This window comes from Petromyzon marinus, chromosome 31 (assembly GCF_048934315.1).
Source record: "Petromyzon marinus isolate PM22_M1 ecotype Great Lakes invasive population chromosome 31, UKy_Petmar_22M1.pri1.0, whole genome shotgun sequence".
Classification (NCBI taxonomy): Eukaryota; Metazoa; Chordata; class Hyperoartia; order Petromyzontiformes; family Petromyzontidae; genus Petromyzon; species Petromyzon marinus.
The window spans coordinates 15,631,755-15,646,260 of record NC_133697.1 but is presented as its reverse complement, the minus strand read 5'-3'; the positions used below and the strand labels follow the sequence as shown (position 1 = coordinate 15,646,260).

General features: G+C 53.0%; 1 protein-coding gene across 1 annotated transcript; it reads left to right on the top strand.

Annotated features, from left to right (window-relative positions):
• Nucleotides 1–43: 43 nt before the first annotated feature.
• Nucleotides 44–5,338, top strand: DLL1 (delta like canonical Notch ligand 1). Its single transcript, XM_032964223.2, has 10 exons — nucleotides 44–362; nucleotides 700–987; nucleotides 1,138–1,195; nucleotides 1,332–1,589; nucleotides 2,013–2,073; nucleotides 2,217–2,347; nucleotides 2,724–2,893; nucleotides 3,006–3,222; nucleotides 3,421–4,271; nucleotides 4,390–5,338. Exons 1-10 carry the CDS (start codon nucleotides 306–308, stop codon nucleotides 4,393–4,395), a joined length of 2,097 nt encoding a protein of 698 aa, XP_032820114.1. The 5' UTR covers nucleotides 44–305; the 3' UTR covers nucleotides 4,396–5,338.
• Nucleotides 5,339–14,506: the final 9,168 nt, after the last annotated feature.

Here is a 14,506-nt window from a genome sequence, read left to right as displayed (position 1 = left end):
GCTCACGGCCTCGGGGCCCTCGCATATAAAGCGGGCGCGGGGTGAGTGCTCAGAACCACAGAGATCCTGACGCTCGCTCGGCGTAGCTCCTCCAGGATCCTACTGGGACATTGCTTCGCACGTTCCGAGTGAAGACGGCTCTTGAGTGAAACGCATGAGCTAGCTTAACCATCATCGCATCAAAACAGTTATTTTTTACAAAACACCCGATTTTTAAACACTGGACAGGAACATCAGTAGGACGCAGCACTGATGTAAATACCACACTGCGACTCTTCCTGGGAAAAGAGACATTGGATCTAAGGATGGCACTCTCGCACCTCCTGCTCACTTTGGTCGTCTCTCTCTGCCTGGTGCAGCTGGTAAGTTCCTCTCTTCCTCTGGGGTTGAAGTAGAACACCACGCGCTTGAGATTAATTTCATATTTTTGTCACGTCTAAAATACATTTTAGAATAAATTGTTAAAACGTTGGCTAAAAACATGGACACAAGTTGGGAATGCAATGAGAAACAGAGAATCAAGACGCTCATGCACAAAACTGGCAGGGTTAAACAAGATCACTGGATGCCACGTTACACATCGCGTGCAGGAGCACAGCGGACGCCTCCTTGTCACTCGGGACCGGTTGTTGAACGCGCCAGGACACGGCCCTGTGCTTCTGCGTGCGCCCTGGAACTAACGCACGCTGTGATTCACAGGCACTATCCGCTGGGATTTTCGAACTCAAACTGCAAGAAATCATCAACAGCAACGCGTTCCGCGCCAGCGGCGCCTGCTGCAAGTCTGGCTCTCCGCCGTCCTCGTTCTGCGAGTGCCGGACCTTCTTCCGAGTGTGCCTCAAGCACTACCAGACGCACATCACGCCCGACTCGCCGTGCACCTTCGGCAGCGTCCTCACCCCGGTGCTGGGATCCAACTCTTTTCGCGTCCACGACGTGCGCGGCTTCGCCAACCCGATCACCTTTCCCTTCAGCTTCACGTGGCCGGTAAGCAGCAAACTCCCCGTCCGTGGAGTCTCCCCTCACTAAATATTCTCGCGCACTCGAGCACGGGCATGGCACCGCGTGCGGTGAGTCTGAGGGTCTGATGTGCTCCGCGTCTCACCGTGATCCCTCCCAACACCGCTCCCGTTACAGGGAACCTTCTCGCTGATCATCGAGGCCTGGCACGCGGAGGCGTCCGATATGTCCACCGGTGAGTCTGGGTGTTTGCGTCTCGTCGCAGGCCGCGCACATTACTCGGTACCGATCCACTGCTGCACCGCCGCATATGATCCATTGCTCGATTTCCCAGAGTGGTGACAATAACCCCGCGTGTTGTGACCCCGCAGACCACCCGGAGCGCCTCATCAGCCGCCTGGCCACGCAGCGCCACTTGAGCGTGGGGGAGGACTGGTCCCAGGACACGCACGTGAGCCGGCACAGCGAGCTGCGCTACTCGTACCGCGTCGTGTGCGCCGAGCACTACTACGGCGAGGGCTGCTCCACCTACTGCCGCGCCAGGGACGACACCTTCGGTCACTTCTCGTGCGACGAGGCCGGGCAGAAGCTCTGCCTGCCGGGCTGGCGAGGTCCCTACTGCTCAGAAGGTGAGCACCACCCCCCACCCACCACCCCATACAACCCCCTCCCCTCCCTCTGTCCTCCTCCTCTAGCACGCAGTTTAATTACGAGCCGTAAAGTGGGCAGAGCCGCGCGCGTGATAATGGCTCCGAGCGATGGGGGCTCTGTAATTAGAGCGCGGCGCGTGCCCGGGACGCGCCGCGGATTGGCCGCGCTCTGAGCCGCAGCTCTGTCAGAGCGACCGCCACACAATGGGGGGACGGCAGCTGTCGCGCTCTCGGCCCGGGACTCGTCTCGCAGATGCCCCTCGCTTTGTGAGGCGGTGGCGACGACGCGAGCCCCGATGGCGCTCCGCACTCACTCCTCCCTCCCTCCCTCCCCACTCACGCACGCCTCCTTCCCTGCCCGCTCGTTCGCTCACTCACGTCTCCCTCTCTCTCTCGTTCCAGCTGTGTGCCTGCCAGGATGCAGCGACTCTCACGGATACTGCGACAGGCCCGGAGAGTGCAAGTGAGTGTAACATCGCAAAACACTCGTGGAATCTTCGTCGCTCGAGACTCGGTTGATCGCGACCTTCTTTCCATTTGAGTCTTGGTGATTCTTCGAGGAGCGCTTGTGGTTGACGGTCCTGCTCCGTGTGTCGCCTCTCCCAGGTGTCGCGTGGGCTGGCAGGGCCGCCACTGCGAGGAGTGCATCCGCTACCCGGGCTGCGTGCACGGCACCTGCCAGCAGCCGTGGCAATGCACCTGCAAGGAAGGCTGGGGCGGCCTCTTCTGCAACCAAGGTGACCATGCCGCGCCATAGCTGCTCTATCATCGTCAACATCGTCACCATCATCAGCAGCAGCAGCCACGATCTATCCACCGCTTCATTTAAGTTATCCCCCAAATCATCACCATCTCGCACAGCCAGGCGACGGAACAATCCACCTCGTTCCTGCACACGTGCTGATTTGTTCACTCCATCTCCTGCGTCGCACGTCCTCTCGGCCGTGTTCCCTGCTATGGCTCTCAACCCTCACCACCGGTCATCATCCCCGTTGAGCGACGATTCCCTGCCCGAGCACAAGCAGTGCGCGCTTGCTACGCCACTGTTCGCACGGTGCGAGCACGAGACGCGTGTGCGTGACCACGGCGCTCTTCCCTGTGGCCGCTCTCCAGATCTCAACTACTGCACGCACCACAAGCCGTGCCAGAACGGCGCCTCCTGCACCAACGTGGGCCAGGGCAGCTACAGCTGCATGTGCAAGCCGGGCTTCACTGGCACCAACTGCGAGGTCGACACCAACGAGTGCGAGGGGAACCCGTGCCGTAACGGGGGCAGCTGCCTGGTAAGCTGCCACCGCGCTCACCACGCGAGCTTCACGCACCACGGCCGCCTCTCGCTGTCTCTGTTGCCGCGAGCGGGCCGCTACATCCCTCTCGCTCCCCTCTGCCGTGCAGGACCTGGACAACGACTACACCTGCTCGTGCCCGCCGGGCTTCTACGGCAAGAACTGCGACCTGAGCGCCATGACGTGCGCGGACGCCCCCTGCTTCAACGCGGGCAGCTGCCGCGACCGCCCCCAGGGCGGCTACTCGTGCGCGTGTCCCCCCGGCTACACGGGCTTCAACTGCGAGAAAAAAGTGGACCAGTGCAGCAACAACCCCTGCGCGAACGGTGAGCGCGCCCCCCTCCCCACGCACACCGCACGCGCGCAGCGTCGCGCTTGATCGACGCATCGCCCGTGTTGAAGTCGGAGCGGTTTGCGCAGCGGTTAGCGCACCGCGCCGTGGCTCCTGCCACGACGGCTACGATCGTGACCGTGAAGGGTCGCTCTCGCGCGGTGACTAACCGGGCGTGCCCTCGCGACCGCAGGTGGGCAGTGCGAGGACAGCGGCAGCTCCTACCTGTGCCGCTGCAGGGCGGGCTTCGCGGGCTCCCGGTGCGAGCGCAACGTGGACGACTGCGCGCGCCTGCCGTGCCTCAACGGCGGCACGTGCCACGACCGCGTCAACAGCTTCGTGTGCAGCTGCCCCTCGGGCTTCACGGGCAGGGAGTGCGCCGTGGCCGTGAGCCCGTGCGCGCTCACGCCCTGCTTCAACGGGGGCACGTGCCTGCCCAAGCAAGGCGGAGGCGCGGCCTGCGAGTGTCCCCTGGGCTTCATGGGCTCGCGATGCGAGGAGAGTCTCATGTCGCCGCCGCTCGCCGTCGAGATGCCGGACGCCGAGAGGCAGGAGGCGGACTCGGGCTCCGTGTTCGTGCTGTGCGCCGCGCTGGGGCTCGTCTTCCTGCTGCTCATCGCCGCCGTCCTCACGTTCCTGCTCCGACAGCTGCGCCTTCGCATCTCTTCGGCGACTCACGCCCCGGACACGGAGACCATGAACAACCTGAGCGACTGCCAGAAGGAGAAAGAGCTGGCCATCAACGTGATCGTGACGTCCGAGCTAAAAAACACGAACAAGCAGCTGGGCGCCGAGGGAGACTGCGGCGCCAGGAAATCAAACTATAAAATCAAATACCAGGGCATCGACTACAAGAGCAGCGTCTCGGAAGCCGCGAGCAACCAGGCCGAGGTGGCGGAGAGCAAGGCGGCGGGGAAGAGCAAGCGGGCGAGCTTTGAGTCCGGCTGCACCGAGTCGTCTTCCTCTTCCTCCTCCTCAGCGCCGAACCACACGTCCGTGTACATCAGCTCGATCACGCAGAACGAGTGCATCATTGCGACGGAGGTGAGACCGCGGTCACTGCTCCCACTGCACCATCACCTGCCCACAATGCGCCGCCGCGTCGAGCCACCGTCATTGCCGCGGGCAGGTGGACTTAACGCGCTCGTTGTGTCTCTTGCAGGTGTGAAGACGGAGAGATCTGGCGACGCCTGCCTCCGTGTGACGCCGCAGAGCGCTCGCCCCACGCGCGGCGCGCGATGCGGGATGAGCTCATCGCGGTGCCAACGCAGACGCGGTCACGGCGCGCTGTACACGAAAGCATGGCTCCCCCAACACACACACACCCGCGCCTCCTTAACTATGGAATTGAATAAATATTTATACAGAACGAGTGGGCAGTTCCCCTGGTGCATTTGCACTATCGTGAAGAGACTGCAGCTTCTCTGGATCACTACTCTCAAAGCCAGGAGACGCTGCCCATCACCGCTGTTCACCCGACACCAAACTTTCACGCGAGAAGTGCTCACGGCACTTGCCGGGCTGCGCCTTTGCTCAATGTGACTTGGCCCTGCCGAGTTTATTTGTTTGTACAAACCACGCGAAGATGAAGACAAAACGCCGACCCGCTACTCCATGAGCGAGCAACGATGATGACATTGATTATGACGATATTGATGATGATGATGACATTGATGATGATATCGATGATGACGATGTAATTGTGAGATCTGTCATTAATGCAGAGACAAATGTCTTAAAGACGATTGGATATTTGGGTATTTTGTCAGTTTAATGAAATAATTGTAATATATATGTATATTTATTTGTAATATTTATGTAAATGCAAAGTACTGAAGCTTTATAAAAACAAATAAAAAATGACAAATGTAAATGTAAGTTATTTATTTTTGACTATTTTTGAAAAGAAACTGTTTTTAAAATATTTCTTTTATAGCTGCACGTGTTAGATGTTTAAATGCCTATTTAAATTATGAATAAATGAATAAACAAACATTTATGTGGCTTTACTCGTATGTATGGGATTCGTGTGTGTGTACGTAGGCTGTGTGGAGTTTGTGTGTAGGGGGTGTGTATGTGTATAATGTGTGTGGTGTGTGGTATGGGATGTGTGTGTATAGTGTGTGGTGTATGTGTGTAGTGTGTGTGGGGTGTGTGTGGTGTGGGTAGTGTGCGGTGTATGTGTGGGATGTGTGTGTGGGGTGTGTGTGTGGGGTGTGTGGTGTATGGTGTGTGGGGTGTGTGTGTGGTGTGGGTAGTGTGCAGTGTGTGTAGGGTGTGTGTGGGGTGTGTGTTGTGTGTGGGGAGCGGCAGTGTAGCGGTTAGCGTGCTCTGCTACGAACCTGGCTACCCGGGTTTGATTCCCGCTCACGGCCAACACCAGTGACGATTATTCGAACCGGTCCTGGGCCTCCCCTAGGTCGATTCAGCCTCAAATGAGTACCAGGTGCGATGTGTAAGCATCGTCACTGTGGAGACAAAGGCGGCCGGGCGTCGTGCTGGTCACCCACCCCCTCGCGTGCAGCGCCTTCATAGGTGCTCGCTAACAGTACTTGCCCCAAAATTCTGCTAAGGCTATACGGGGGAAATTTGTCTTTTGTTTATGCGTGGTGTCTAAGTGTGTCTAAGTGTGTGTCTGTGGGTGTGTAAGTGTGTGTGTAAGTGTGTGTGTGTCTGTGGGTGTGTAGTGTGTGTAAGTGTGTCTGTGTGTGTAGTGTAAGTGTCTGTGGGTGTGTAAGTGTGTGTCTGTGGGTGTGTCTGTGGGTGTAAGTGTGTGTGTAGAGTGTGGTCCTTGTGAGCCAGGACAGTACCAGCGACCAGTGGGATGTGAAGCTGCCTTGGCCCCCTGTAATTGATCCCAGTTTCTTTATGGCCTTCTTCCTGGGTGCTCAATAACAGCACGTGCCCCAAAAGCATAAATTGGGTCTCTTCTCGGTGTGCCACAACACTCCTTTCCATGCTTAGAATAATAATTATAGTCAAGGTGTCTGTAACTTGTCATACATCCACCCGGTGATTATGCATTGTATCAATTTCGGCAGTGGGGAGACGTAACCACGCGTGCTGTTTTTGTCCAGCCCCAACACTGCCTCGTTGTGGCAGCCCTCGGACAGGCTCTCCGCCGTAGAACACCTCCCCCCAAGTTCCACTGAGACTCGAAGAGCGCGCTTGTCGGCCACAATTTCAGCCACCTGTACATCCGTGCACGAGGGAATTGATGTGGGAAGCGCAGGCGGTGATCAAACCCTGGCAAGGTAATTGCAGTGAGCGATCTGCCCACGCAGGTGTAGGGTCCCCGTGTAAATACGACCGTATCAAATGTCACTGCGTTTTCTGGCTCGAGTTGATCGTGTGGCTTATACACGTCATGGAAATTGATCAGAGCGTTGTTGGTATTTGATGTTGTCGTGTGAATAGTGACAAATGCTCCTCTGATCAGTCGAGCCACAAACATCGCATCAGTCTACACGACTCCACATGCAGCGTCAGTGTTTCGACTATTTTGGTCCAAGCAAGTGCCCAAAGACCGTCGTTGTGAGCATGCCGTCGTATAACGAACCATGTTCGATGCTGCGGTCTTTAGATGTTTACAATTCCCGCCATACTTGCCAATACCATTCACGACTCAGCTATGCTTTGCTCAATGAGCAGGGAGCATCTCACCCCGTACTGAAGAACCATAAATCCGTTCTGACGTGCACTGGTAACCTCCACTCCCGTGCAATTGTGAGACAAACACGAATCCCATCGCTTCCTCCACAGGACTGGATTACAAGTCAGAGACTCCTGTGTGTGTGCGGACGCGTTTGGGTTGATACTTTTTGGTTCTTTCGGTAAAGTCACATAGGTAGAACAAATAATAGATCACAACGTTTCGATCGCAACAACCAGCGACCGTCTTCAGGTGCGATCGAAACGTCGTGATTTATTCCTGCAGTCACGAAAGCTTCAAATCAAGACCGTTTGAGTTGAGTGTGTTTGATTTGTTGCACGGATGGTCCCGCTTAGTCAGTTAACCGGTTGTTTTACACGGGAGAGCCGTGGTGCGTGAACACAGCAGCAACCAAAACGAAAGAGTAACACTGCAGAGAACGAGTACGGGATATTGCACCTCTTACCAACGAGGTCTTTGACTTTTGTGAACGAGGATGGTGATGTTAACACGTAGCCTTTCGCGACCAATATCATTCATAATACAGGTTTATTTGGCGTTAGATCGCGTAAATATAAATGTGTCGTTAAGCCCGGCACCACCCGACACAGCCAATTAGTAAGGTTTGTCACGTAAGCAGAACATGCCGATTCGCTACTAGTACATCACACCGGTGTGTTGGAGAGGAAATCACAACATTTATCATCTGAGTACGACGCTTCGCCAGAAATTACAACTAGCTTCATCAGGCGGACAAATCTGGCTATCCGTTGTGGATTTGCTCTCCAACACACCGGTGTGCTGTACTAGCAACGAATTGGCACGTTCTGATTACGTGACACACTTTACTAATTGGCTGTGTCGGGTGGTGGCGGGTTTAACGACACATTGCTATATTTACGCGATCTAACCCCAAAAAAACCCCTCTATTGTGGAGGATGATGACGGGGGTGCGTGTTGTGGCCACGCTTGTTTACACGTACGCGGTGAGCAGCGAGGAGCTTCTCTCCCGCAGGTGCAGGGCAGAGATTGATCCGGCAAAACAAACACCGGCTTGGAAATTCATCACCTGGCTGACTACAAGCACGCTCAGCAGTGGGTGGGGGGGGTGCGCGCACGCACGCGCGCGCCTGTTTACAACGCGCACGCGCACGCACGCGCGCCCAATGACTCCCGGGCGGGCCCTCGCGCCGCTCCGCAGGTGCCTCCATCGCACGCGGCGGTCGCTCGCAGCGGGCGCGGCAGGGCAGGTGAAGGGTGGATTACGGCAGCTTACGACGTGTTCGTGAACATTCGTTAATTCATTGGAGTCGGCCAAGTCGAGTTCGGTGCGAAATTCTTCTCGTCAGCCGGGGTTAATGGTTCGTCTAGAAATGGTTGGGTACAGCAGTGACGCCACTCCATATTGTTGTGCCGAGACGATTAACCTCAATTTGTGAAATCTTGTATATGAAGCAATAATGTGATCATTTACAGCCCTTTGTTGATAAGCTACTTTAGAAAGTCCTCCCCATGTTGTGTCGGCCATGACCATACTTCACCACGCTGGTCACTGGACTCTCGAAGTGGGGGCCCACTGAGCGCATGGCAGGCACTTGAGTGATCACAATAGTGCAATGTCCTTACCACGTGTACGAACCGGCATATTCCATCGTGTGAAACGCCATTTGACTCGGTGGAAACTGATGCAAGTGTTCCAAAGCCTCACAAAGCGAGACCTGAATAACACGTGCAGTGATTCACAAACTAGAACAGTGACAACCAGAGTGCAGTTTTACGGAATCATTAATTGTATAAATAAGTAATAAAGGCGTAGATCGCAATAGAAAAAAAACACAAACGAACCTTCTTAGATTTGCTGATGACAAAGTCAGTCATTAGTAGTGTAGCTGTATAGGTAGTGGACTAACTGTAGTCCAGGCTTTAGTGTATCTGTGGGTAGTTCATAACTTTAGGTCAGGCTTTAGTGTATCTGTGGGTAGTGAATAACTATAGGCCAGGCATTGGTGTAGCTGTAGGTAGTGAATAACTATAGGCCAGGCTTTGGTGTAGCTGTAGGCACAGCTGCTGCTGCAGCAGCAGCTGGCCGGCGCGCCGCTCTCCAGCCCAGCAGCAGGTGCGGCGTGACCGGTCGGACGGCATCACAGAGCCGGGGCTCATCTCGCGTAATCGCCACGTGCGGGGCCCGCAGGTGTTGCGAGTCCTGTGAATGCATCTCATCGTACACCCCACTAAAACAAACAACCACTATAAAAGTAACGTAACGCAGCCCCCCTCCCCCACGCACCCATCCACCTCTGCCCCCACACCCCCGCCTTTGTGAAGCTTGACACAAAACCAGAGCCCTCGCGTAAAGCGGTGTCTTGAGTCGAGCCCACGTGGCTTGGGGGACGGCGTGTGGATGCAGCGACCCCGTTGAGCCACGCTTGGGGTCCCTGCAGTAGTCACGATCGTGGGGCAGGCAGAGGGTGCCTTGGCCCCCCCTGGTGGCCAAAGCTACGAGTTGGGGCCCCCTTGAGAACCACCGTGAGATTTGTTTTCAACAAGAGCGGCGTCAGAGAAACGACGCTTTGTGTCACGACGTGATGAGGTCAGAGCAGCCGGGATATACACAATAGCCTAGGTGCGACTGTCGTCGTTACGTCGTGACTACGCCACTGATGACGTCGTCGTTACCACGCCACTGATGACGTCGTCGTTACCACGCCACTGATGACGTTGTCGTGACTACGCCACTGATGACGTCGTCGTTACCACGCCACTGATGACGTCGTCGTTACCACGCCACTGATGACGTCGTCGTTACCACGTCACTGATGACGTCGACGTTACCACGCCACTGATGACGTCGTCGTTACCACGCCACTGATGACGTCGTCAGTGACTACGCCACTGATGACGTCGTCGTTACCACGCCACTAATGACGTCGTCGTGACCACGCCACTGATGACGTCGTCGTTACTACGCCACTGGGTCGCTGGTATTGACGCCAAGTTGTGGGTGGGAGCCGGAGTTCACTTCTCTTCACATCTGGAGCGTGCCCAACACCTCTCTGTGTGTGCTGTGCCGCAGCATTGTAACCTCATGTTGCTTGTACAGCATTCGCAGTGGAGTCCGTTTTATTTTAATTTGTGTTTAAAGTCAAAGATACGAAACTCGGAACAAGGCAAGCTTCACAATAACCCTTTATTAATCCACTGCTGGATGAAGGCCTCCTGACTCCTGTTGCACATGATGACTGTTTGACCATACTTCACCACGCTGGTTTGTGTGGGTTGAAGAAGGGGTGTCCAGGATTGGTTCAAATGTCACCGTGGCACTGATGTTAGCTGTGGCCGGGAATTGAACTCAGGTCGGCGAGTGCATAGCTGCAGTGCGCTAACCATTTCACCACCACTCCACTCACTGTAAAGTTAACAACGCGACGACACTGCACTAGTACTGAGGTGTGACGTATAACACGTATTCTCTGCCTATACTTCTAATTGTTAAACCATTTTTAATTTACTTTCACACCTTCTGTTGGAGTTGCTTACTTTGGCCTCAGCGATTCTTTTATTTCTCCTGCCCCAGTGTCTCCTTGACACAAGCGGTGGGTTAATGAGTTCTCAGTCAGTTGGGTGATTAATATTTAACACACGACTATACGCCCAGACTGAAAGCATATATAATAAATCAAGCCGATTGATTTAAAATACTTCTTACCCGTGCGGTTCATGGAGTAATGGGCCAAGTTACAAAAACCTGCAAAACGTAGAAACAACCGTCCCTGATGTCCTCTCTCGTTCCCAGCTGGAGGTGATGGTTTATCTCATCTCCCGACAGAGCAGACCCCGCTGGTATCCATCTTTCAGAAATCTTAAATCCATCTCTAGTCCTGCCCTTTCAGCCTCTCTTGCCAGAAAAATATCCTCCTCCCCCCCACCCGTGACTGACAACCCTTCCGACCTCACCAACTACTGCAATGGAACACTTTCCACCAGTCTCGATCATCTGGCTCCCATCACAACTAAAACTGTCTCATTCACTCACTCTGCTCCCTGGTACACTCCTATTCTGCACAAAATGAAATCCCGTAGGCGTCAGCTTGAAAGGCTCCATAAGAAAAGTGGTTTAACTGTTCATCTACAAGCTTACACAGATTACCTTCAGCAGTATAAGGAAGCTCTTAACACTACCCGGTCCACCTACTACTCACACCTCATACATTCTGGTTCTACCAACCCGAAGGCTCTTTTCTACACAGTAAATAAACTTCTCAAACCCAGTGACAATATCGTCAACTCATTCACAACTGATAAATGCAACGCCTTTCTATCATTTTTTCAGACTAAAATTGACACCATTTACACCAACCTGTCCTCTTCTTCTGCCACCACTGTCTGCCCTGTCATTCCATCATTTGTTCCCCCCCTACACCTCTCAGCCACTGTCTCAGTTCTCCCCAGTGTCGCCGGGGGAGCTGTCTAAAATCTTGACAGGGATGAAAACATCAACATGTGTCCTGGACCCCATCCCATCCCACCTCATCAAAGACTGTTTACCAGCTATCTCCACACTCATCACAAAAATCATTAACTCCTCTCTCAGCTCTGGCTCAATCTCACGTTCACTCAAACTGGCTGCTGTCACCCCCATTCTCAAAAAACCTGGACTTGACCCCAACATTATGCCAAACTTTCGGCCCATTTCCAATCTCCTCTTTCTGTCTAAGATACTGAAACGCACTGTCGCCAAACAACTCAAAACCCACCTCTCCTCAAATGACCTGTTCGAACCATTTCAATCCGGCTTCCGTTCACAACACAGCACTGAAACAGCCCTCCTCAGAGTTACCAACGACATCCTCCTCTCTGCAGACTCTGGTCACCTCAGCATCCTCATCCTCCTGGACCTCACTTCAGCTTTTGACACTATCAACCACACCATTCTTCTCTCTCGCCTCAAATCTACCCTCAACATCACTGGCACTGCCCTCTCCTGGCTCCAATCTTATCTCACCGACAGACAACAGTTCATCCACATCAACAACTGCACCTCCTCCACCGCTCCGTTGTCCCAAGGTGTCCCCTAGGGCTCGGTGCTTGGTCCTTTGCTCTTCATACTATACCTGCTTCCCCTTGGCAACGTCATTCGCCACCATGGTCTTGACTTTCACTGCTATGCCGATGATGTCCAGCTCTACATTTCCACCAAATCCATTACCTCCGCCTCCCACTCCACTCTCTCTAACTGCCTCGCTGAAATTAAATCGTGGATGCACACCAATTTCCTTAAACTTAACTGCGACAACACAGATATGATCATCATCGGTTCCAAATCTATCACTTAATCCATTCGCAGTTTCTCCGTCACTGTCGACACCTTCACCCTGTCTCCATCCTTTCAAAGTCACAACTTTGGAGTCATTTTTGACAATAACCTCTCCTTTGAACACCACGTAAAATAAATCACCAGAACTGCCTTTTTCACCTCAAAAACATCTCCAGACTTCGCCCATCACTCTCTTTCTCCGCTGCAGAAACTCTCATCCACGCCTTCATCACCTCCAGAATCGATTACTGCAACTGCATCCTATACGGCATCTCAACCAAAACATTAAATAAACTCCAGTACATCCAGAACTCTGCTGCTCGTCTGCTCACTCACACCCGCACCGGTGACCACATTACCCCTGTCCTCCAGAACCTCCATTGGCTCCCGGTCCCACAACGAATTCAATTAAAAATCCTCCTCCTCACACATAAAGCCCTTCATAACCAGGCCCCTTCCTACCTCACTGACCTGCTCCACCGCCACAACCCATTCCGTAGCCTTCGCTCATCTGACGCCAACCTCCTGACTCCACCTCTCAGGACCAAGCATCGAACCTGGGGCGACAGAGCCTTCTCTATAGCTGCCCCCTCACTTTGGAACTCTGTCCCAAAACAATTCCGTGACTGCACCGACCTTCCAGCGTTCAAATCATTGACTAAAACTCACCTTATTAAAATTGCTTTTAATGTTTAGCTAAGTTTGATGTGTTTTTAGTGTTTTTAACATTTGATGTTGTTTTTGCTGCTTTTATGATTTTATGTAAAGTGTCTTTGAGTATTCAGCAAAGCGCTCACAAATAAAATGTATTATTATTATTGTCCTGTCTCGTGTTGCTCATCACGTGGACCTCCATGGATTCCTGCAGCCACGCGACTTCGTCGCAGTCACGAGCCACATCCCCCACTTCCAGTTTCCTTATCACGGCCATCCTTGCTCATCAGAGCTTCATAGCTCATCGGATTCCTCAAGTCTAAATAACGATGTTGATTCTGAGTTACCTATCACTGGTATTCCAACACGTGTTTAGTTGTCAATAGAGGCAATGAGGGGTGAGCTCTGTATTTGTGGTGCATTGTGGCGACAGTGCTTCTCAAGCGTCGAGTCGATGTAAACCGGTGCTGGCTGCAGGATTGTCGTCTCATCTGCTGGCTGGGTGTTCACACTTATCGAATATATATCGGCTCGTACTTTTTTTGTATGGTGGGGGGAGGAGGAGGAGTGGGGGGAGCATTTGAGCCTCTTCTTCTTCTTCTCCTTTGCTGGAGTGTTCAACCCACCGGGTCAAGTAGCCTGCCATGCAAATCACGGGCGCCGTGGGGGAACAGATGGCCGCGGAAGAAAGGAGCGCGTCTGGGGAGGAGCGCTCCGTTGGGAGGCCGAGACGAATCGCGCTCCACACGCCGCCCGAGAGCGAGCGAGTCCCCTAAAACCCGCACGCTGCCACTGCCTCACTTGCCACGTGTAGCCCTTGCCACCGTGGGTGCATCACCGTCGTCGTCGGCAGCACGGGCAACATCTTCCTAAAGTTACTCGAAATTAATCTATCAAGCGGTGAAGATCACTTGAGATTTCGTGCAGGAGTTTCGCAGAGGCTTTCTGCCCGATTACAGGAACACAAAACTGGGCACACGAATTAGGATACAAAGCCGAGGGGGTGGTCCCTTGACAGAGAAGCGCCTTTGTGCACACTGACACGCTTTGCTGCAGAAATCGGAAAAGCTGGGCAACGTCAGGATAATGTATACAGGCATTCTCTCCTTTGTGTTGATTGTAAACGTCTGTTTCTCATTCTTGGGTTAACTTAAACAATTCCATCTGTTTAAGCTCTCAACAATCAGATTCAGATATCTGCAAATGGAGCAAAAACAAATCAGTGCAAACCTAACGGCGGCTCCGTTATAGTGTTTCAATTACGGCCGAAGTTTGACGAGTTTCATGATAAACTTCGCGTTTGTGCTATGTATGCAAAATAATAATCATTTGTGAGTAGATAAAAAATAATCGTAAAGAGAACCTGAATATTTATATTATTAAATGCTCAAACCACATAGAAAAAACGTGCAGTCTGTCAAGGTCGAAGTATTTTATTTTACGTGATATTTGTTGTTACAACTGATGGCACAGGGACCATTTTACAAAACAAAAGAGCATTTTACAAAGCAGCACAAATCGCACTCGACATATGGTGCCATACAAAGGCAAGTTGTGTTTCAGATGTTCTGTATAAAGTACATCCGATAATTCCTGATTAGGCAATGTAACGATTTTCCGAACTCACACGTGGTGCGATCGATAAGTGGATGAATCGCA